The sequence below is a fragment of the Amblyraja radiata genome, chromosome 20 (genome assembly GCF_010909765.2).
Source record: "Amblyraja radiata isolate CabotCenter1 chromosome 20, sAmbRad1.1.pri, whole genome shotgun sequence".
In the NCBI taxonomy this organism is placed as follows: Eukaryota; Metazoa; Chordata; class Chondrichthyes; order Rajiformes; family Rajidae; genus Amblyraja; species Amblyraja radiata.
Genome location: NC_045975.1, coordinates 32,072,462 through 32,097,773, shown reverse-complemented (window position 1 = coordinate 32,097,773; position 25,312 = coordinate 32,072,462). Strand labels below are relative to the sequence as shown.

Below are 25,312 nucleotides of genomic sequence, written 5' to 3'. Positions count from 1 at the left end.
ATGTTAGCTCTGTTCCTCTCTCCACAGATGCTGCCCAACTTTGAACATGTTTCTCTTTCTGTTTCACTTCACACCTTCTGCAGCTACAGCATGTTAAGGGGGGGGGGGGGTTAGACTAATAGCTGAAAATGACACAAGAAACGAGAATGACAAAACTTTTTAAGTTCGATTTCAACAAGGTTTAAAATAAATTAATCACATCGGCAAAGGTCGTCTTCCAGTTTTTAAAGAGTTTTTATTCGTTATTGTGATCTTTGGTGTTCACATAGGTCTTCGTTGCTTGCACTTGACTAGATTCCATTTCTCTAAAATAACAAGTTACCAGTTTACAAAAAAAAATAAAAGAAGAAAAACAACTTAAATCACATTCTACTGAAAACAAGTAAGTGGAATTTCCTTGGCTGTTTTAGCTAGATTCTACACATACAAACCATGGGACATGCAATTTTATTGTTTCTTTCACCCTGAACATCAGAGCACCTAATTCTACCTCGTGTCTGAGTCCCTGTTGTCAGTGCCATGATTATCAGTATTGTCAACAATATTGGGGCTGTGTGCGTTGACAGGGTGGAAAAGGGCACCTGTGTCCATCGAAGTGGTGGGCTGTTGACCAAAGATCCCATCATCCCCAAGGGCACTACTTCTGCTGAGCTGTTCTAATGTCTGATCCCTTTCGTTACTTTCTCTGAAGTCTGTTACTAAGCTGCTGGAGCTGCTAGGGACAGCTGAGTCCACCACAATCTGACTGTAACTGCTGTCCATTTCCGCTCTGCCAAGGGTACTTGGAGGGTGTGCGCTCAGTCGCATCAGGGCTTCATTGCCCGTCTGCGAGCCTCGGTGTATGCGGTGGCTGACAATGATGTTGTTTCCAAAGCCTCCCATGGAGGCAGTGGTGGTGCCTTGTTCTCGCTGTACGACTGCTGTCATCCAACCCTCAGCGATGAGACGGCGGATGCGAGACAAGGCATCCTCTCCTGGAATGTACTCTGGAGCATCTCCTGAAGAAGGATAAACAGAAAACATTCATGCTTACTTACAAGTTGCTTAAAATGATGTTCCGAACATATTTTGAAAGTAGCATTGAAAGTCAATCACCAAATGGCAAAGTAGCTGCTTGGAAACTTATTCTGTGTGTAGATAAAAATATACTTTGATCATTCTCCTCAGCAAATCTCATTAACGTTTCATTTACTGCCCAACAGCAGCCAGCAAATAAATCCCTGCTTCTGTGTCACTCTATCCTCCCAGCTGCAAAATTGCAGAGCCATTTTGATCTTTGGTTTCTTCCCCATACCAGAAGCAAAGGTGTGTCACTGTGGCAATGATTTAAAAGCAGTAAACTGTGCAGAGATCACGCAATCTTTGCATTTATGATAGTCATGAGATTATATGGCAGTGAAATGTAATTTTGTCTGACACAAGACGAGATTCCATTGCACCTTCTAAATTAGATCATCTTTCGTCAAGAATGTCAGGAAATCATAAATTGGGCTTTAATATTGGGATAGAGAAAAAAAATTGGAATCAGTTAATGGGAAGGACAAATTATGCAATCTCTCTCAAACCTCTTTCCAGATACAACCAGCTGCCATCTTGAATACCTTATTAATGAGGTTAAAATATTAAATATTTTTATTCCAGCTCCATCAAAGAATTTGTTCGTCCATGACCAAGTTACAGGGCATGGCAAGATGATTTTAAACCTGACTCTGTAGAAAATCAAAAGCTTGTTAAAATTCATCGGGAGTCTTGGGTCAGAATAAAATAGCAGTAAAGAAAAGTCTTGGATGATTTGGTTCCATCCAGGAAAAGAAGATCAGACAAATGAAGGCAGGTTACCATGACTGATGCCATGCATCAGTTGGTACACAGCCACAGGGTGGGACTGGCTGAAAGGAGAAAGCAAACTGTCTGACTATCTGCTACACAGAATGCAGATGCATGGAAAATCTAGAGATATAAAATAAAAACACCACTGAGACAGGAAAGACAACATATTAAGATGAATACACTGACTCACTTTTTGTGGACCTTTAATGATTAAGCCCCCACCCGCAATGTATTTATAGTACAGTAAACCCCCATTATAACCGACCATGGGGGATTATTGGTGTCCGTTATTGGTGATTGTCTACTGTAACTGAGTAGGATATTATTATTGCATGTAGTAGAAACAAAGAACTGCAGATGCTGGCTAACACACAAAAGGACACATAACACTGGAGTAACTCAGCAGGTCAGGCAGCATCTCCAGAGAACATGGATAGGTGACATTTCTGGTTGGGACCCTTCTTCAGATTGATTCAGTCTGCTGAGTTACTCCAGCACTTTGTGTTGTCTTAACTTAAAACTGGGCGCCAATGCTGCTGGTCTGCACCAGTGATCCCTCTCTTTCTGCCGCTGCCCCCGATGGGACATGCTTGGTCACTGTGGGGCTCCTTCCCCTCTCATCAGCTGTTGCTTCATCCTGTCAGCCGTTGCTTTGACTGCGCTCCGCTCCACTGCTGCCTCCTCCACCTTCTCCGCAGTCGCCGACATCTTCCAAGGTGGAGTATGTCGGCGACACCATGGGAGGAGGAGGTGGCAGTGGAGGTGGATAAAGGTTGAGTGGACAACGTGACGGCCAACAGGAAGAAGGGGAAGGGACAGGGGAAGGAGCCCCACAGTGACCGAGCGTGTCTCGTCAGTAGCAGCGGCCTGAAGAAAGCACTGTCGGCCAGAGGCTACAATGTGAGCCACGACAGCCACATCAACTGGGCGGTGCAGCACAAGGTATGTGCTAATAGTAGCAATATTCAATAAACAACCAATATCAGACAACCACATGTGCATTCTGAATGCTCTCTAACATTTTATTACTCAAGAAGCTGAATTTCCTTTATTGCCATTCAGACCTTTCAGTCTGAACGAACTTTCGTGCCTGCAGTCATACATACAATAATACAATAATAGACAACAGACCAGACAGTAAACACAAATTAACATCCACCACAGTGAGTCCACCAAGCACCTCCTCACTGTGATGGAGGCAAAAATCTTAGGGCTGCAGTCTCTTCCCTCCTCTTCTCCCTCTGCGCTGAGGCGATACCCCACCGGGCGATGGTAAGTCAGTCCCGCGGCTCACCGAGCTCCGCGAACGGGCCGGTTCAAACTCCGCGGCCCGGGGTGGCCGAAGCTGCCGCCCTCCAGTCCAGCGGAAGCAGCTGTTGACGACGTCGTCCACTGGCCAGCGGCCGAACCCCGGACTCAGGCCGCCGCCGCCAGAACGCCGTCTCAGCCACTGGAGCACCGTTCCAGCCCCGAGCCGGGTCGCCCTCACGTGAGCGTCTCAGCCCAGCGCCAGGCCGCACTCACGGGAGCGCCGATACCCTCGAGCTGGGCCGCCCCGACGGGAGCGCCGTTACCCTCGAGCTGGGCCGCCCCGACGGGAGAGCCATTTCCCTCGGGCTGGGCCGCCCTCACGGGAGCGCCGTTCCACCCTCGAGCTGGGCCGCCCCGATGGGAGCGCCGTTTCCCTCGGGCTGGGCCACCCCGACGGGAGCGCCGTTACCCTCGGGCTGGGCCGCCCTCACGGGAGTGTCTCTGCCCCTCGCCAGGCCGCCCTCACGGGAGCGTCACAGCCCCTCACGGGAGCGTCACAGCCCCTCCAGCCCGAGCTGGGCCGCCCTCACGGGAGCGAGCCCAGGGCGAGTCCTGACAGGCTCTGCCTCCGGAGCCTCGAGGTCGCCAGCTCCGCCATTAGGCCTCAGCGCAGACGGAGGCAGAGAAGGGGGATACGACAAAAAGTCGCATTCCCCCGAAGGGAGAGACAGCAAGCCCTGTTTCAACCCCCCACCCCCCCCCCCACCCCCACACATAAACACAACCTAAAAAACCAAAAACTTAGCTAGACAAAACGAAAGAAACAACACAAAAAAGTAAAAACAAACGGACTGCAGGCGAGCCGCAGCCGTTCACCAGCGCCGCCACTTCCGGAGCTGAAGACATCGGAAAAAGTGTTAGATGTTGTAAGTAGTGAATTGTGGTGAGTTGGGAGAGAGAGAGAAGGGATTGTGTGGGTATTGCATAGAGGTTCACTCATTGTGGTGGGATGAACAGAGGTTCAAACATAGGGAGGGGTTATTTAGGCAAGTAATGGGGACTGCAGATGCCTCAGACATACCCACATTTTCCGGGCTGGGGCCCAATATCTGAAGCCTACTCAGGCCTCAATGTTCCATTAAAGACATATCAGTGAACTTGGGCACCTCTTTTGTGCAGTGGAATTTCGGACAGTAGAACGTGCATATGTGCATGGTCAATAGCCTTCAAGCACCAGTGAATCTTGCACATGGCAGTGCCAGAAAGACTTGTCCTATGGTCAAAGCCGATCACCAAGCCCAAAGGTTTGGGCACCCCAGAAAGAACAATCCCAGACAGCCGGAACCGATTACCCAATGTACAAACTTAGCCAGCCAAAGTCAGGCAAAATCAGTACACCACAGTGCAATCCTAGTAAGCTTCAGTCAGATTACATCCTCTTTCTCCATCCCTCCCCTACCCTAGTTGCCCCAGTTTCACCGCCGTCCTGCATACTTTCACTCTTTGCATCCACTTATTATCACCTTTTCCACAGCCAACAATGGACCATTGTAGGATTCACCTTTCCTTGATCATCGTTTCTGGCTTTGATTTGTTCTTTTCATACTATTCATTCATTTTTTCTTTGTACCCTTTTCTAGTTTCCATCTCCCACCTCTAGTTTCCCTCTCCCCTGACTCTGTCTGAAGAAGGGTCTCGACCCAAAACATCACCTATTCCTTTTCTCCAGAGTTGCTGCCTGACCCGCTGGGTTACTCCAGCACGTTGTATCTACTCACTGCACAACACCACTCAAACTCAGACACCTCATTGCAATCCCAGTCAACGTCAGATTGATAGACAAGGCTTGGGCTTCCTAAAATTTGACCTGAACAAACTTTGGAGTTAGATATCATCTAACAGGATGCTCATGGACACCTGGAATCTGCTGACCAAATCTTACTTGACCTTTACTGGGATTATGGGAGCTGTGGTTGACTTGCAGTTACACATACTTCTTTATCCCGACTCAGGGAAGGTTTGGCCCGAAGAATCCAAAGATTCTTTGGATAAATACAAGCATATTGTAGTTTATCAATATCTTGTGAGGCCCCTGTACATTGCAGATTGAAAACAGTTAGTAAAATTAACACAAGATTCAGGACTAAAGCAGACCAATTGAAGATGGTTTTGCATGAAGTATAGTTATTCATCAATAACATTAAACTGCATGCTTAGTCGGTACTGATCCGAAAGATTCAGCAAAACGGTGTCAGCAGTTTAAAGCTGTGTGAAAAGGTTATCCACACACATTATTTAAGGAAATCACATAATACAAAGAGAATAACAGATATCTAGATGTGATTTTCAAAGCAATGCTTTCATCGTGAAGGTTAAATAATAAAACAGTTCTACCCTTACATTCTGCTTTATTTTATATTCAAATCATTTGAACAATCTACTTGATGAGCTATAATTATGCAAAGATACCAATTTTTCTCTATTTACACCATCTGAATTCATTACGCAGGCTGCATCCTTGCAATTACCATGAAAGTCAAATCCCGTGGATGCATTTTCTAGCTCTGATGGGAAAACATCAACATAATCTATTAACTGGAGACACAGGAGACTGCAGATGCTGGAATCCGGAGTAACAAACAGTCTGCTGAAGGAACTCAGCAGGTTGAACAACATCTGTTGGGGTGGGGTAAGGGATTGCAAATGCTTTGCATTGAAAACTGTTTTTCTGCACACTACTGTAAGCCTGCTCATCCAAGTATTGCTGTTCACCGACTGCCAGAGCTGCCTTTACATGTCACCATTGCATCACCCTGCTTCCTGCAATGACTCAATTCCATTTTCTTACCTTTTCTATCTTTGGCACACACGCTCTTAAGATGCCAACTTCCATACACAGTGCTTGAAATATTATTCACATTTCCTCAATTGAAGATTCTATTTCACCATAGTCTACTGGGCCCATGAATGCAGTCATTTTGTGTTTGGCATTTCTGCTCTTCCCCTTTCATCTGCTTCAAGAACAAGGATAGGCTTCACTTTGCTCTCATTTTCCAGATTCAGCATGTCATCTCTTCAATTTCCAACTTCTCTAATGTGATGCCATCATCAAACACAGCCACTGCCCTCATCTTCCAGCATGTGAAACACTTTCTCCAGTAGTATCCTCTCTCCTACTTATGACACAGGAAATGCAACCCTTGCACTTTTATTTCCTCTTGCCGAGAGCTCTAAACATTTTCTCTGTGAAGCATCAACTTGTATACCATCCAATTTAGCAGACTGCAATTGCATTTCAAATATGTTCGCCTCTACACTAAGGATAAATGCAGAATAACTGACCACTACGAACATAATGCTGGCCTTCCGGTCAATTGTCACTTGGATTATCAACCCTCTCCCACTCTGACCTTCTCTCCTTAGCCTCCCACGATGTTCCAATGAGGCTCAGCATCAGTGTGAGAAAGCTTCTCATCTTCCAATTAGGCTCATTGGCAGCAGTGACCAAGCTGGTGGAGCCGCTGCCTCACAGTTGCAGAGACCCAGGCTTGATCCTGACCTCGGGTGCTACCTGTGTGGTGTTTGCACGTTCTCCCTGTGACTGCATAGGTTACCTCCGAATGCTCTGGTTTCCTCTCACAACGTTTAAAAAACATAGTTGGACAAGTACATGGAGAGGAGAAGTTTAGAGGGTTATGGGCCAAACTCAAGTAAGTGAGATTGGTGAAGATTGGGCATGTTAGTTGTTGTGGGCAAGTTGGGCCGAAGGCCCTGTTTCCACTATGTATGACTCCATGATATGCAGGTTTGCAGGTTAATTGGCCCCTAAATTGCCCCATGTGTGTAGGGAGTGGATGAAAAAGTGGGATAAAATAGAACTTGTGTGAATGGGTGTTCAATGATCGGTGCGGTCACAGTGGGCCAAAGTGCCCATTTCCATGCTGTATCATTTAATCAATCAAACAGCCCTCTAGACTTACCATTAGACAACTACAACTCTGCTGTGAACTTGACAAGCAGCAAAACAGATGATTGACATTGAGACAAAAAAAGGGCTTGGTACATGAATAAGCCTACCCATGCTTTATTTAATAGTATTTAAATGATGATGGATTCTGTCTAGGGGATTTCAGAGTCCATCATCAAGGCCGTCTTGGCAGCTCCACCTCTGCCTGAGTTGGCTGCCCTGGAGGGGAGAGTTGCCAAACTGGGTCTGTGGCAGATGGTGAGAAAAATCACAACACAGATTAACCTATTTGCTGGGTTTGGGTTAATCCAGAAGGACTCACCTCATTACAAATCTACCTGCTGACAGTGTTGTACAGCCAAAATCACATTGTTGACGTGCTCCTTTTTTCCATTGGTCTCAGTAACTCTTGTAATAACCAATGCTACTTGACATTAGGTAGTTGATTAATTTGACGAATAGGTGTTCGCATATTTGCCTCAGCCTAGATTGTGCTTGAAGATTAAGAACACTCTCACAACCTCAAACCAATGCAATCCTGCTTTACTAGGTCATCAAAGGCAGTGGGAAATTGATGAGATCGAGGAAGCTCAATGATTTTCATCGTTAACGATGGCAGAGCCCAACACACACGGAAAAGAGTGAAGCAAATATGCAACCATCTTTACTCAAATCGATCCACACTGGCCAATGCAAGCCGCAGAATTATTAGAGCTGCTGTCTTACAGTGCCAGATATCCAGTTACAAACCTGACATTGGCTGCTGTCTGTGTGGAGTTTGAATGATCTCCCTGTGACTGCCAGAAATTCCCTTGGTGTGCAGTTTTTTCTCTTATATCCCAAAGACATAAAGGTTGGTAAATTAAATAGCCATTGCAAATTTCTTGTAGTGTGTAGGTGAGTGGTAGAATCGGGAAGGAGTTGATGGGATTGTGGGGAGATAAAAGGGGCGTGGGGTGGATTGATGGTCAGTGTAGAGGGCCTATTCCCATGCAATATCTCACTCTATGTTTTGAAATATCAAGAATACTAGCAAAGCAAAGACTATGGCCCCCAACACCATCCTGGTTGTATTGAAGAATACATGTGCTTCAGATCTAGAAGCTTGTTTAGGACTCTTTAGCTTCATCAGCTCTAGACTTTGTTAAATCCAAACATCAATATAGAAAATATATTGCATTGATAAGATGAGAGTGACTACCCTTGACATCAAGGAGACTTATCATAACGATAAGTGAATCATAAAGAAAACAAATCCTGCTGGAATCAAACCTTCATTAAAAATTGCAGTTACGGTTTATGTAATGTCATTTCAACCATATTACATGTTTTAGGAATTCTTCAGTGTCCTAGGTCCATCCATCTTTCTTAATAATTACAGCAAAGAAGGGCATTCTGATCTTTTAATCCATGCCAGTTCTTAGCAGAACAACGTCACACATTTAATTACCTCTCATTTCTCTGAACGTTATTCTCTCTCACCCGCTCATCAACCTTTGTCATTATGCTGCTCACCTGCTAGGGGCAGTTTATGATAGTCAATTAGCCTATTTCAGCTGCTTCATTAAAGAGTGCCAACTACACATGTTAAGCAGTGACCACCTTAGAACAATTGCAGCTAACACCCCTTCTTCCTCCCCTCTTACCTTACTCCTGGACATTCAATGCTATTGGGGCGGCATGGTAGTGCAGCAGTAGAGTTGCTGTCTTACAGCACCAGAGTCCCAGGTTTGATCCTGACTACGGGTGTTGTCTATACAGCATTAGTATGTTCTTCCTGTGACACGCATGGGTTTTCTCCGGGAGCTCTGGTTTCCTCCCACATTCATTGACATACAGGTTTGTAAGCTAATTGGCTTGGTAAAATTGTAAATGTATGAGTGTAGAATAGTGTTAGCGTGTGGTGATCGCTGGTCGGCATGGACTAGGTGGGCCTAAGGGCCTGTGTCTGCGCTATATCTCTAAATTAAACAATTGCCAAATCTCATGCTATATAGAGAGGGGGATTAGTCACCACAGATCAACCACATAAGAGCAAAACCAATGTGCAGGAAGGAACTGCAGATGCTGGTTTAAACCGAAGATGGACACAAAAAGCTGGAGTAACTCAGCCGGACAGGCAGCATCTCTGAAGAGAAGGAATGGGTGACCCTTCTTCAGACTGGTTAGGGATAAGGGAAACGAGAGATATAGACGATGACATAGAGAGATAAAGAACAATGAATGGTAGAGATATAAAGAATGAGCAGAACCAATGCTGGGTAGCCTACATTAAGCGACTTATCGCCTGACTCCTGGAAGCCTTTTCACCATCTACAAGGAATGTCAGGAGTGTGATGGAATACTCTCCATTTGCCTCCAACAACTCTCGGCCAAGCAGCCTACTTTGCTGACCCCCCATCTACCAGCCACAGTATTCACTCTCTCAACCGCAGACACACTGCATTGCTAAAAACATGTTAATGATTATAGCTCTAAATATACAATCGTGCACCCATATAAAATTACTTTTCAATTATACAGTTTGCTCTTGAAAATTATTCAAAGGAACTGTTTTTCTATTTTCTTCCATTCAAGCATCCTTAGTTTCAATCTCAGTTGTCATTGGTGAAGGCACCTTCCAGCAAGAAGAAACACTCTCAAATCCCTGCTGTGCTTGTAATGCACACAGCAGAACTCACAAGCCAGCAGTTAAACAGAGGAACAGATTTTATATGGCACTGAAACCTTCCGGTTGACATAAATTCAGCCCAAAGGGAATAAGCTTTTTGTACATGGTTGGTAAAGAGGCAAAATGTTGAACAACTCCAGTATCAGAAACTTAGACAGGCTGAAAGTATTTACTGCAAACATTTGTTGAATCAAATTTCAACTTTCGTCAAGAACTGAAACTGAAACACAACTTGCTCTTTCCCCATGAGGCTTAATTTTACTGGATAGATCAACTGTGAAATTGTGTTTCATATTTAAGAGGATTAAAAGGAAAAATAAAATATGCTAACACACAATCTTCTCAGGTGTCCTTGTCAAATGAAATGTTCTTGCACACACAACAGAATATCCTCTCATGCCAGGCACTGTTGTTCATTAAAGGACATACCATCTATCGCACAATACCTTCTGTTGCAAACACTACATCCTAATCGGTTGAAAGCTTCCACAGCATTAAAAAATAATACCATAGTAATATTCCATCTTGTGTTGCCCAGAAAAAAATCCATGGTACTGGCTACCATGAGATGTCCTGCTTTGGTCTGCTTTTACATTTGAGAATATAAATCTGCTTGAAGCGCAAGGATTGGGGTCCATGCCCTCTTTAAGAACTATACCATGTGGCTGATTCTGAAAGGCTGAGCACTTGGTAGCATTGGGGTCAAATGATTTGAGTCAATAACTTGAACACGCACCATATTTTTGTCCGAGAGACAGGAAAGTGGAAAGTTAACCCGCAACAGATCAGTCTCCTACCACGTGATCTATTCCACCGTCAAAGTGATCTGCAGGGGGCTATGCCTCAAAAAGGCAGCAAAAACCACCAAAAACTCATGCTACCCATGCCACACTTGCACCTCGTTACTACCATTGGGAAGAACGTATAGGAGCCTGAGAATTGCGACCTACAGCTTCTTCCCAGCACCATCAGGCTCTTGAACACTGCACAACTCTAAATGTAACCCTTCTTCAGCAGCTATGATTTCTTGATTATTGTATATTTATTAGTGGGTTGTTGTGTTAATGGGTCCATTAAGCTGCAGCAAGTAGTAATTGCGTTGTTCTGTTGCTGGTACATATGACAATTAAACACTTGAGTCTTCACCCTGCACCCATACCATTCTTCTAATATTCTTCACTGACTTTACACACACCAACCAAGGCTGCTCAGCCGGCTCAGATGCCACTATCCCAGTTTCATCATTTGCACCACACAATTTAATCCACAGTGCTTCAATGCAAGTCTTATCCAATGTCCTTGCAGTCTATTTCTGTCTCTCCCTTCCAGTTCTGCCCGTTTCCCACCCACAATTCCTCTCCTGTCTTCATATAGTATGTTGCAAAAGACAAAAAAAAGAATGCAAGATTATTGTGGTCGAGTTAGGAGGAAGACTGAGTGAAGCATTGACACTGGCACTTGCCAGTTAGATGATGTTAGGACTTTACATGTACATTCTATCTTTGTCAAACAAGTTTTATAAATTATCATGGGCAAAGCCAATAGAGATAAATAAGATAACAACATTACTTCATCTCTTGTATTTTAACCTGGAGTAGTAATTTTGGGCTTGGTCCAGATGCCAGCAAAAAGCAAAGAATATCTTATCCAGCCGATATCATGTCTTTTGTACATAAAAAAGATTTACAGGCAGTATTTACCCAATTATTTTTTTCGCTCCAAGGTAGATCAACCTGGTGACTATCAGCCATTAGTTTTGGTGAGATATGGAAATCTCAAACACTATTTTGATTCAACAGTCTTGCTATAGGTTTATTATTTTTACGTGCACGAGATAGAGTGAGAATATTTATTTACGCGCTCTCCTGTTAAATCATACTGTATACAACTAGAATGAAACTATGCACAAGTTTGACAGGTAGTGTGAATAGAAAAAACAAAGTACAGAATATAGTGTTACAGTGTTATAGGGTTACACTTACAGAGAAAATGCAGATGGGCTGCAATGAAATAGGTTGGGAGGTCAGGACTACACCCTTAACCTATGAGAGGATCGCTCAGTTGCCTGTTAACAGCAGGGAAGAAGCTGTTCTTGAATTTGGTGGCATGTGCTTTCAAGCTTTTGTATCTTCTGCCTGACCGGACGGAGAGGGGAGAAGAGGAATGACTGAAATGTTAATGGTTCTTGATTATGGAAGCTGCTTTCCTGAGGCAGCATGAATGGAGTCGATGGGCAGGGAGGCTGGTTTGTATGATGGACTTGGCTGCATCTTTCAACTCTCTGCAATTTCTTGCAGTCTTTGGCAGAGTTGTGATGCTTCTCGATAGAATCCATTGGGCGCATCAATTGAAGTTGATCAGAGTTGTTGGAGACATGCTGAAATCCCTCAGAGTAATGAGGAAACATCAATGTGGTTGGTCAGGACAAATTGTGGGTGATATTTATGCTTAGGAACTTGAAGCTCTTGACCATTTCCACTTCGGGACCACAGATGCCGACTGGGATGCGCACGCCACCCAGTTTAACTCAATAGCTACGTCCTTTGTTTGGCTGATATTGAGGGGAAAACCAGGCCAGAATAAATATTCTTCAACCATAAACTGACCACAAGAATATTCTACTTTTATTAAGGTTGATGTTTATATTAAATTTCAATGTCTCGTGGCCAAAAATAAAACTTAAAAAAAACAAAGAAGAATCTACGTGCTTCAAATTTGGTACGGCTAAGTAATCTATTGCTTTGATGTACTCTTTAAGTCATGCGGATAGTCATCAGAGTTAATTGACAAAGAATAAACTGTTTTTGATCGGAGTACATCTTAGTAACTGATCAAAGACATTGCCCAGCTAGATTCAAATCAAGTGGAAAAACAAACAGGATTTTTCCGTCCGAGAAGAAAGAAATCTGCGTTTCTTGTTCGCTATTTTCCAGATACTCATGAAGTCAAATGCTGTACTCTTTTCAAAGCACAGAGACTTTCTAAAAACTTCTTCAAAAAACTTGGGGGGGGGGGGGGGGGGGAATATCCAGAATAAAGTTTAGGATTCCCAGATAGATTGAGGCTTTGAAGCAAAGATGTTTCCAGAAGAAAAACTAACTGATACAAAAGATAACTGAAAAAATGAATATTTTTTGTCATGTGACTTTAATTCTTAAAATTCAGTTTCAAGCATCAATTTGGAAATCAAAGGATTGAAGAGAGTTTAAAAATGACTGATTTAATTAATTCACCTTCTTCTTTGCTGTATTGATATAATCCCTTAATATGTTCCTCGGGATCGTTGGCTATTTTCCCAAGTCCTTGCCTGGTTCAAGTCAAGTCAAGAGTCAAGAGAGTTTATTGTCATGTGTCCCAGATAGAACAATGAATTTTCTTGCATTGCATTAGAACAATTCAATGAAATGGTACGGATGCTTTCGGCAAACTCCTGTTCTTGATAAACTATTACGGGCAAAAATGCAATGATGCTACTTGCTGAAGAATAGTCACTATTTTGATGTTTTGCCTTAACTATACTAAATTGGAAGGAGCACATCTTGTGCTTTTAGGAAGAGAGCTTATTGAAAATGCATCTGCTACTACAAGTAACTTGGAAACTGAGTCAGGAATGAGGCACATTAGACATGGGAGCAGTTATTGGTGATTGGGGAGTAGTTTTGGAAATAATGTACTGACAGTGGATAATGGGGATAGATTGGTCAGTAGACTCTGGAAAGCATCCAGTGACTGGTTGAGGGGTTTGATGGGACTCAGATTGTAAAGATAGCCAGCAACAAGTAGGAGCAGCAACAATGATGGGCTTCAAGGTGCATGTGGTTGAGGGAATAGATGTTGACTTGGGTATGAAAACGCTACCCTGAAAAGGTTTGTTGAGTTTGTGAGCCAAAAAACAGCCGAGTGGTCAATAAATGCATTTAGGAATCCAGAAGAAACAGTCGGCAAAGAATAGTTAGGAGTTCAAACACCTTAAAGCATGAAGTAATTCTGGAAAACGGTATTGATGCAGCTAAGGGAAAATTAGATAGGCATCTGAGGAAGAACAGAAGGTTAGGCTGATACATTCAGATAAAGAGGGACAGGAGCTGAATAGTCAGACAATTATACAAAAAGTTGATCTAAGTTGTTTTGTGATTGTAAAATTACTTGTATTTCCAGGAGAGGAAGGCAGTCTCCACGACGATATGAAAGGTGCAGGAAAGGGGAAGATGGTGTTTGGCATCAGACTGTGTGGTGCAGTTTGATGCAGCAGCAAACTCTGAAGAATATGAGCTGCAAACGGTGGATGCAAGGATTGATACAAATATTAGACATGTGTCATTCACAAAGATATACCTGGGAATATGAATAATACAAATAGCTTTGACTATGGAGAATGAAATGAGTGGAGGAGGTTGATGCAGACAGGTGCTGGGGGCCAATGAGGGAAAATATTTTATTTTTACAGCAAAGTGAGGTTCGGCATTCATTGTAAGGTTGACGACCATTAGAGTGAGAGGAGTAATATTTTGGTGAAATCAGCTCATCCTGCTCATGATGCACCTTATTCAGTTCAAGACCTGCAAGTGTGACATCAGTGTTGGGGAAAATGCTGGAGCCCATTGTGAAGGATGTCGTATCACAGCATTTGGAGATAATGCCAGAGAGGAAAGATTTAACAGGAACCTGAGGGGCAATTTGGAAAGGTTTAGAGAGATGCTGGACCAAATGCAGGCAAACTAGCTTGGATGGGTGATCTTGGTCGACATGGAAGAGTTGGGTCTAAAGGCCTATTTCCGTGCTGTATAACTTCTTTAACAGTGAAAGAAGCAATCAAAGTTAGTATGGATTTATAAAAGAGAAATCACGCATAATATGTTTACTAGATTTTGTTTTGAGGATGTAATTAGGGGAGTGAAAGTGGGAAATACTAGTCTATAACTAAATGCTGTGCATCCCAGAGAGATGTGTTACGTTCATTTCATCAACATGTTACTTATCCTGCCAATAGATCTAGATTTAGATCTATAGAAGGCTTTTTGACATGGTTTCATATTAGGGATTAGTGTTCTAAATTGACGCAAGAGATTGTGGGTAGTCATTGAGTCATACAGCGATGGATGAGTTGGGCCAAAGGGCCTATTTCCATGCTATGTCATATGACTATGACTATATTTGGATGTTCAGTCATGATCAATTTGAACGGTGCAGGAAGCACGAGGGGTTGAATGATTTTCCTTGTTCTACTATTCAATCTTTCTATTCTGGCTGTCTGAATGTGGATAGTCAGTGATGAGCCAAGATCCTGCTATGTAGTTTGTAAACAGCCGAGTATCATGGTAGCTGTGTCTGATAAACTTCTAATCACTCACCTCCCACCAAGAAACAGATGTAAGGCACAATTTCCACCTGTGATTGGGAATTGTTTGCGCACTTTGAAGTGCTCATTGCATTTTTCCCCTTTGGTGGCTTGGCATCAGGCCAGAGACACTGTAGGCGGTGATGATAATTTTGTTCCGTTTTAAGATATTGAGAACAATCCTGCAAATCTGTGTGTCATTCCATTTTGTTGCCAAGCAAAGCTTCTTGTTGACAAAGTGAAATGTGTGGCTGGGGATTGGTAGATAAATTACAAAAAAAAATGCCTAAAACCAATAACCAGGAAAATGACAGAAAAGTCACATTTGCAGATAGAAGAGTGAGATATATATTCATAATAGATTAAAAAACAATATTAAAAATATATAATCCTGTCTTCTATAGGTCAAAAGAGAGAATCGGAAGGGAATTAGACAGAATCCTGTTGTCTCATAACTCGCATAAAATTACTCCCAAGGTTTATTGCAATTTTGTATAAATTGGGTGAATAACTCAAACTGCCATGTGCAGCAGCTATACAAAATAATTAACTGTTGTCATAATATCATTGAAAAGGAGAAAAGGGATTTTAGTGCTAAATGTGAATCATCCAAACGCATCAGATAATGATTCTCCTCAAAACATATTTGATCCAGTGTGTCTAATTCTTGCTCTAATACCCAGTCACAGAGGAAAACGATGCAGCAGGTGTGGTGCGAAGGAAAATAATCAGGGAGACCACTATGTTCAGGTACCACCACAGATGCCACCCAAAGACAACATTCTGGTTTCACATTGAGGATGCCCTTGTTACTGCATCGTATTAATATAGCGCTAAATTGTAAGGGAACACAGAACATATTTCCATTGTTGAACACGATTGTGGATGATCTGTACCATGATTCAATGTACAAATCAGATTTTGCTTCAGGACAGATCAAAATTTAAAAATCATGCATGTTTAAGCTATTCTAATGGGGTCTTCTATGGCAGCAAAATCAACTTCAGAAACTATAACCTAATTGGCCAGGATTATCTGAGCCCTGGAGATGTACAGCAAGGTAACAGGCCTTTCAGTCAGTGTCTGTGCCGACCATCAACCTCCCACTTAGACACCAATCCTACCCTAAGCTATTTATTCTCCCCACAATACTTTCAATGCCACATAGATTCTACCACTCACCCATGCATTACGAGCAATTAACAATGTCCAATTAACCTGCCAATCTGCACATTTTTGGAACGTGGGAGGAATCCTGAGTAGCTGGAAAACCCCCCACATCAATGGAAGATCATGCAAACTCCACCGGAATCTTCACCGGAATCTCCACCAGAATCAAACCCTGGTCATTGCAGCCGTGAGACAGAATCTGTACCACTGTGTTACCCTCGCAACTAATGCTATCCATTCCAGGGGACAACTGTGAAGGTGGTAAAAAGTGATGCCAGAAGCAGCATCTGATGTACTTCTGGCATGGAAGTACATCATCTCCACCCTCCCTCTGATTTCTCCACCCTCTCTCTCCCTCTGCCTCAATGCAACTTGAGACATTCTTTCCCTAACCTTTCCAGTACTGATGATCTGGAATGCTAACTCTGTTGCTCTCTCCACTTACGCTCTCGTTGCTAAGTGTTGGCAATGTTTTCCACTTTAATTCAGATGTTCATAGTCTGCAGCATTTTGCTTTTGGATTATTGATTGCACAGTTCAGATCAATTCCTAAATATTCCGACAACAAAGCAGCTGATCTGGGCAGCATTCGAGCTTGAGCTGATTAGGTGGTAAGTAGCTCCTATGCCACAATAATAAAGGCATCTTGAGGAGGAAGTCTCATCTTGTACTTTGATATTACCATTGTCAGTCCTTCACAATCAATCTCCTGGGAAATTGAGGGATCAGCATTGACCAGAACCTTAACTGGATTAGCTATATAAATGGAATAGCTACTAGTGCAGGTGAGATGCTGTTACATGATTCATCTCCTGCCTCTATAAAGCCATTCCACCATCCACAAGGGGGGGGCTCATGTTGTTGACCTCCCCGTGGTGAGCCCTGTCAACTGACTTCAGTCAGGAGAATAGTAGTAGTATAGTATATCTTTATTGTCATTTTCCTGAGTACTCACATACCCAGAGGAAACAAAAAAACGTTGCTCAACCAGTGTCCATTCAGTGTGCAGTAAAAAATAAATAGAAATAAAAATACATATATCATGAATAAATTAAACACTCTACTCTCTGCTAAACATCCAATATGACAACAACCAGAGACAGCAGCAGAAATAATGCAATCTCAGTTGTCGCAGCTTGCAGCCCTAATGCAATCTCAGTCGCTTGACGCCAACCTGGAGCATGCGCCCTTTTTAGGGCGGGCACCTACAGATGTCGAACCAGATGGCATCACCCTGTTGCAGCTGAATGTGGAAGGTCTAACTGGCTACAGCGCTTGGAGGGCGTTACATAACTTCTGCTGCCTCAAACGCAAGAAGAAGATCCACAAGGCATAATTCAGATTCAGATTCAGATTCAATTTTAATTGTCATTGTCAGTGTACAGTACAGAGACAACGAAATGCATTCACAAATTCATTCACGAAATGCATTCACGAAATTCACAAATAGAGTGAGAATCTCGCTATTTGCCTGGATCTGTGCAGCTCCTAAAACACACAAACTCAGCAGCCACTTTATTCACACTCCATCCACTACATGAAAAATAATTCCCTCCATCACTGGCACCTGTTTGAAGAATAAACACCTGTTCTATCAGAGGGAGAGGGAGAAAACTTCTGGCAACAATTGTGACAGAGACACTAGCACAAGTACCGTTAGATTGAATCATCTTCCAAGTGAGAGACTGCAAGGATGTCTACCTCACCTATACCATTGATAAACGCTGATGATTGCTGGTCTGACAACTGGCCTAATCTGCTCTGTTATCAATAGTAAGGCAGGGTCCAAAACATCAGTTGCTCCAGGAAGATCAGTGTTCAAGTCCACAAGTATCTCACGGTCAACAGGGTCTACAATGTCCATAGTATTTACGCTTCATCTGAAGGCCACCATGATGGGTACCTGTAGTAAGACTCTTGGCTGCGGCAGGAATGGTACGAAAGACCAAGAGAATGAGGAAATAATTTACCATAAACATAAGGTGTTCCTGGATTGGAAGCTCCACCATTCAAGAGAATATAAATAGTTCAGCAGACACACTAAAGCAGAGGTCCAGCAGAAAGCCTGAGTGAAAGAGCAGATGACAAGTGGAAAGAGCCTGGCAGGCCAGCAAATCAACTTCAACCATGACAGATACAGGTTCTTCAGTGATCCAAAGGTCAAAGATCCAAGAATGGGTGAAATCATCAGGAACCGACAGCTGGAATGAACACATCAGAGATCTCCTTAATCCCGACTCTCCTAGATATGAATGCTTATGGTTTAATCCCATAGCAGCTTGGTCAACCTGGCCTTGGCATCATTCTTGATCAAAAATAAGTTGATAAGCCCATGTTCCAAATGAGAAAATAAAAATAAATGGTTGCCCTCGAGATGTTCTACAAGTCAGTGGTGAAGACCTTCAGTCAGAAGTCTGAAATGTCATTATTCACACCTGGCAATAGTAGGATGCACTAGGACCTTCACTATACTCAGTTGGCTTTGCTGTAACAAGATGCTGTATCATTTGCATGCGCGTCATCAGGCCTTTGAAACAGTTGCTCTATTGTATATTCTGTCGCAGGATGAGATTGCAAGTAGGCAGAGGTAAGCAAAAAAAAATTAAGGATGTGCTCATAGCCTTCTTGAAAAATGTACCATCTTCATTGAGGTTGATGAAGGATATACAATAGATGGTATCTATTCTTATATCCATTCTCTGAAATGCTTCCAACACATTAACTTGTTTTTCTTGATTTACGAAAAGCCTTTGATACTGTGAACCACCAGATCTTGATGACCAAATTGTCCTATTTTAACCTCTCTTTGAGCACGATGAAATGGATTGAGTCATATATGGTACAGAGAAAACAATGTGTTAGAGTGCACAACAGTAAATCTGCAACTTCTAAAACCCCTCTTGGTGTACCTCAAGGTTCAATCTTGGGACCATTATTATTCAGTCTGTACATTAATGATCTACCAAGTAGCTGTACATCAAATGTAACTTGCCAGATGTATGCTGACGATGCAGTTGTGTATGTACATGCCAAAAACAAACATCAAGCTGCACAAGACCTATCAGCTGCTATGATTAATGTGTCAAACTGGTTGCAGTTTTCTGATCTACATCTTAATGTGTCAAAGACTGTCTGTATGTTTTTCTCCAAAAAGGCAAGTACTGATGGAGATCCTGATGTGTTTGTACATGGAACAAAACTTAAAATTGTACATGAGTTTAAATATTTAGGAATCGTGATCGATTCACAGCTCTGCTTCAAACAACAGGTGAAAAGAACAGTAAATTTAATAAAATTTAATTTGTCCAACTTTAGATATATTAGAAATAATTTAACTATTGATTCAGCCAAACTATACTTTAATGCAATGATTGTGCCATACATGACCTACTGTATAACAACTTGGTCACTGGCATGTAAGTCCACACTAAAGCCTGTTGAAATTGCTTATAAACAAGCCCTAAAAACTCTTGACAAAAAGCCCAGAATGTACCATCACTGTAGCATCCTGAAGAAATTTGATCTGCTGAGCTGGGAAAACGTAATAAAATATTCGGACTTGATTTTGGTTTACAAAATCTTCCGTGGACTAGGACTAGCCCCACCTCCGTTAAAGGACTTCATAAAGAAAAACACAAATAGGTCGACAAGAGCAGCCTCCAGGGGTGATTGTATAGTCCCGTTTAGGAAAAGTGTCTTTGGGCAGTCAGTATTTTCATATCTAGCGTCGTGATGAAGCTGAATTTTAGTTAAAATGGAACGCGATACCATGCATCATACGGGATCTGCCAACCCTTACCTCATTTACCAAACATCTAAAAATATGGTTACTGCAAAATCAAAATTGCAATCATAATCTACATTAAAAATAACCTATGGTACTCTTTAATTGCTACGTTTTTACTTATTGTTTGTTTTGTTTTTGTTTTTGTCTTTTGTTTTTACCTTGTTTGGGATGTGGTTACCTTGTGTTGGGACTAAAGATGGAAATTAGCTACTGGCTACAATCTTGCATATTACATGCAAATGTTTATTAATATGCACTGTCCCTAATAAAATCAATTCAATTCAACAAACATCCTTCCGTAAGTAAGGAGACCAATATTGCAACTGTACTCAAAATAAAGTCTCATCAAAGTCACCCACATTATTGAAATATAATATCTCACTTGAGCATTAATTCCCTTAGCAATCGCTGAAAATAGTAACTTGCAAAAGTCAAAAGATGCATTCCTTTCTGGGGGAATACAGATTAAACTTCATACTTTAAAAAAAGATTTAAATCAAATTATTAAATCTTACCAGTAGAATACTTTCACCCTTGTAATAAAAGTTTTTATTTTTCCCATATACCAGGTCCACCACTGATTTCCTGGCACCCTTGTTTCCAGAGCCTTGCTGGATGATCCATTTTGCAAGGTGTCACATAATAATGATACAATACATGTCTGACACACTAATTATAGCCCTCCCATGTCTCTAAAGCACCATAGACTGCTAGAAATGTAAATAAAACAAAAATTAAATGTAAATTAAATGTGCTTGCGCTTGACACCGTGACTGTCACTTGGACCAAGCTTAAAAGCCATAGCTAGGGTTTGATGCAAGCAAAATAAGCTAAGAATTACACAAAACCAAGGGATCAGCATTAACAACTGCAGATGTAAATAAATAACTCTTTCGAGACAGAGGGACACATGCCAAAAGAGCGTACACCACAGATAATGCCATTTGTGGCCGCCCAGGGAATTTTACGTGCCCTCTCGTAATTTTGTCTGGATTAAAGGATGTGCCGCACCATCAGTTGCAGGAAAATCATTGGTGGACCTGTGTATTCCTCAGTGCACCAACCTAGGGATGGGATTGCCTTGGCTCATTGGATCAGCTGTTGGAATAGGCTAGACTGAGATTAGATGGGCAGACAGCAAGTCTGGGAGGTTGGGTGGGAGACCTCAGGAGTGGCTGACTTGGAGGCCAGAGATTCTGTAGGCAGGGATGGGTCAGATGATCTGGCCCATAGAGATAGTAGTCAGATATTACAGAGTGCGGAATTTCCATAAAATCATTCCCTTGTACTGCAATACACTGTAAATAGATTGTACGGCTTGATCGTAATCACGTATTGTCTTTCTGCTGACTGGAGAGCATGCAACAAATGTTTTTCACTGTACTTCGGTACACGTGCGAATAAACTAAACTGAAACAATTTACGTCACATCTCTCAAATCACCAAAAGCTGTTACATGACTTCCTCAAATACTTAATTTTCGAAACAGAAAGCTCTGTGCTGATGCTGCTTGGGGCACTGGTTTGTTACCTACCTGTTGACGCTGCACTGGCTCCTGGTGCTGAGGGGTTCGCCTCAGTCTGCTGGGCAGAGGAGGAGCTGCCCCCTGCATTCTCCAAGGGCCAGTCAGAACTTGTTCCAGCACTGGCCTCTGCCATCTGACTCGCCACAGTCACCAGTGGTGGCTCTGATTCACTCAAAGTCGACTGGCTCCCTGTTGCAACACAGTTATGATAAGCTGAATCAATTCATGAAATATCATAAACAGGAAATTTCTTTTTTAACCATGCTAATAGGATTAAATTGCACTTAAGAACAAACCAAATTATTTGTATGTCAATGTTATATATGCCCCACGAATATCCTGCAGAAGACTGATAAAAAAGAACAACCATTGAGAATAAAACAGATGTTGAAAGCAGGTTGGCTGTGAACTGAGGATCAACACCTGCAGATGGAAAACAACCTTTTACTGGAAAAAAAGTATCTAAACAAGTATAGACAGCCACATTTCTTGTATGCTTTGTGTTTTGGAGGAATGAAATCAGTCACGATAAAAAGGCATTTGATGACATTCAATATCCTACGGCTGCAAACAAGATTTCTCTGCCTTACTCTTACTTCTGTGCATGGCCGTGTGCACTGTACAAGTGAAGTTCAACTTGTGCATAAGGAATTTCTGACTGGGCACCAGACTTGACAAACCTCAACAATTTCTCATAGGTGGCAGTTACTTTTATTATTTTTGTTTTATACAGTTATGATCTTGTTTCTAGTACACTTCAGGTAATGTCCTGACATCCCGATATTTCTGTTCAGACAGTGAGAAATAAGGAAGTCACACTAACCATGCTGCAATTCAGGAAATTCCGTGCCATCATATCATAGAAACATAGAAAATAGGTTCAGGAGTAGGCCCTTCGAGCCAGCACCACCATTCAATATGATCATGGCTGATCATCCAGAATCAGTACCCTGTTCCTGCTTTCTCGCCTTATCCCTTGATTCCGTTAGCCCCGAGAGCTATATCCAACTCTTTCTTGAATACATCCAGTGAATTGGCCTCCACAGCCTTCTGTGGCAGAGAATTCTGCAGATTCACAACTTTCGGGGTGAAAAGGATTTTCCTCATCTCAATCCTAAATGGCTTACCCCTTATTCTTAAACAGTGACTTTTACAGGGTTTTGGACTCCCCCAACATTGGGAACATTTTTTCTGCATCTAGCTCATTGGACACCGCTCATAAGAACTTGATCGTGGCCTGAACTTTGAAAATGGCACCAAATCATGGCGCCTCTTGCGTGCGGGCTCAGTGGACTATTTCTGTACACTTGCTAATCGTGGATATCCTTGGGTATGGAATACTGTACTGGATTGTATGTGAGAAAATAATTTCACTGAGTGTTTGCACGTGACAATAAAAGTACCATTGAACCATTAAATTATTCCCTCAGCCTTTTCATTTCCATGTGACCAGATAGACAAGACCCGGGTTTAGCATCTCTTCAGAAAGACAACATCAACGACAATGCAGCACAGTTCAATGTTGCCCTGAAACGTCAATCCAAACTACATAGTGAAATTTGTGGCATGGCATTTGAATCCTTGACATTACTCCTGGAGATACACTGTCAAAATTGCCACTCGGAAAAAAAAGACTTGCATTTATATAGCACCTCTCAGGATAACTCAAAGCACTCTGTAGCCAATGACCTACTTTAAAGTGCTGTTTTTGGAAAACGTGGGAGTGAATTTGCACAACCAAGGTCACACAGATAGCACTGCAGTGATCTCATAGAATATAGAATGCAGAAACTCTGGCTATTATGGCCCACTCAAACACCCTCTCATCCTGCCAATGCAAGCCTCCATTTTTCTTACCCAATTTTCCATTTAATGCATCAATAATATTCATTTCTACTTCTACCTGAAAATATATCACATACCACAAAATTATTTCTGAATTCACCTCTAATTTCACAGCATCTATCTTTTCATAAAAAGCCTCTGTGCATTCACACCATCTATTCCCCTCATGATTTTATACACCTCTGCAACATCATACCTCAGCCTTCTGTGAAAGGAAATGGAAGTGTTGAGATTGAGGCTCATTTGATAGACCTGGCATGTATCTGGCAAAATGGCTTTAGGAGCCACCAGCTGAGACAAGGTATTAACCTAACTGAAAAAGAGAAACTGCATCAGAAAAAACAGTAATCCAATAATTAACATTTACTGACAAACGTGGTCTTGTTTCCCTGGGAGACATTGTCTCAATTTATAGTATATTCACGTATGCTGTCAGTCACTCCTGAGAGCAAACAAACCCTGAACAATATCAAATTTAATCCTTAAACGAATGTGAGCCAATTTTTGCAAATCATTATTTCTCCTCGAATACAAATGAAAAGAACTCAATGACGAGATACCTGGGATGTGTGAATGTTTTAATTGCGAAAACTGTTTTACATCTTTCAACTTTAGAGTTGTGCAACCTGACATGGGAAATGACCACATTCTCATTATGTGCAAGGTTGATCATTGCAAGCAACTTGAAGGCAGGCTATTGGAACAAGATGGGATAATGCACATCTAGAATGTTGGTGCCACCTGAAATCCTTTGTGTTCTCCAACTGCAGTAATGTGGATGCAAAATTCAGTATTACAAAGGTCAAAGCAACAGTACAGTGAGTCTGAGGGCTACTGTGCCACAGCTTTGACCATTCTAGCACTACATTGTACCTTCACATTTATAAAGATGAAGGCAAGTCCTAGGAATTAGACTGCTAAGAATGATGACATCCAAAGACACTGGGTCATACAGCATGGAAATGGGCCATTTGGCCCACATGATTATGCCGACCAAGCCGCCGCATCTACTAGTCCCACTTGCCCAGTTGGCCCATATCTCTCTGATCCTTTCCTGTCCATGTATCTGTCCAAATGTCTTTTAAATGTTGTTAAAATATCTGCCTCAACTACCTCCTCTGGCAGCTCATTCCAAATACCCATCACCCTCTGTGAAAAAGTTGCCCCTCAGTATCATTCAAAATATTCCCCTCTCACCTTAAACCAATGTCCTCTGGTTCTTTATTCCCCTATCTGTGTAAAAGACTCTGCGCATCTACTCCATCTATTCCCCTTCTGACCTTATACACTTCTATAACATCACACCTCTTCCTTCTGCGCTCCAACGAATAAAGTCCGAGCCTGCTCAACCTCTCCCTAAACAACATATTTCCTACAGCAGGGTGACAAAAACTAAGTACAACACTCCAAATGTGGCCTAACCAACCTTGAACAACTGTAACATAACATCCCAACCTTACAGCCCTTCTTAAATAGAGGCACAACATTAGCCGCCCTCCAGTCTTCTGGCATCTCACCCGTATTTAATGATGATTCAAACATCTCAGCCAGGCCGCCTGCAGTTTCTTCTAAACTTTACAGCGTTCTCGGACACATCAGATAAAGTCCGGGAGATATGTCTACTTTCAGACATTCAGCGCCTCCTTGACCATAACTGTGCTTAAGACACTTCCATTGACTGTCCGAGGTTCCCCAGTCTTCAAGTCTTTCTTCACGGTACAGAGGAAAAGTACTCGTTGAGGATCTTGCCCATCTCCTGCGGCTCCACAATTTATTGAATTGTGGAAAGATTCAATCGTGAATTGTGGAAAGATTCAATTGGAAATGTCAGCAACTATTCCAACCATTAATAAAGCTTGGAAGAACATTTTGCCCTGATGCATTCTGTTGCACATGCCAAATTTAGTTTCTTAAAACTCAGTCAGTAA

The 25,312-nt window shown here is 42.2% G+C and overlaps 1 protein-coding gene across 2 annotated transcripts in view; it reads right to left on the bottom strand.

Moving 5' to 3' along the window:
• Positions 1-210: 210 nt before the first annotated feature.
• ambra1 (autophagy and beclin 1 regulator 1) overlaps positions 211-25,312 on the bottom strand; it is a 325,084-nt gene continuing 299,982 nt past the window's right edge. For both annotated transcript variants that reach the window (XM_033039200.1, XM_033039201.1), the window contains 2 exons: positions 21,549-21,728; positions 211-998 (listed from right to left, as the gene is read on the bottom strand). In XM_033039200.1, coding sequence (XP_032895091.1) covers positions 487-998; positions 21,549-21,728 — 692 coding nt within the window. In that variant the 3' untranslated portion in view covers positions 211-486. The remainder of the gene's footprint in view (positions 999-21,548; positions 21,729-25,312) is intronic.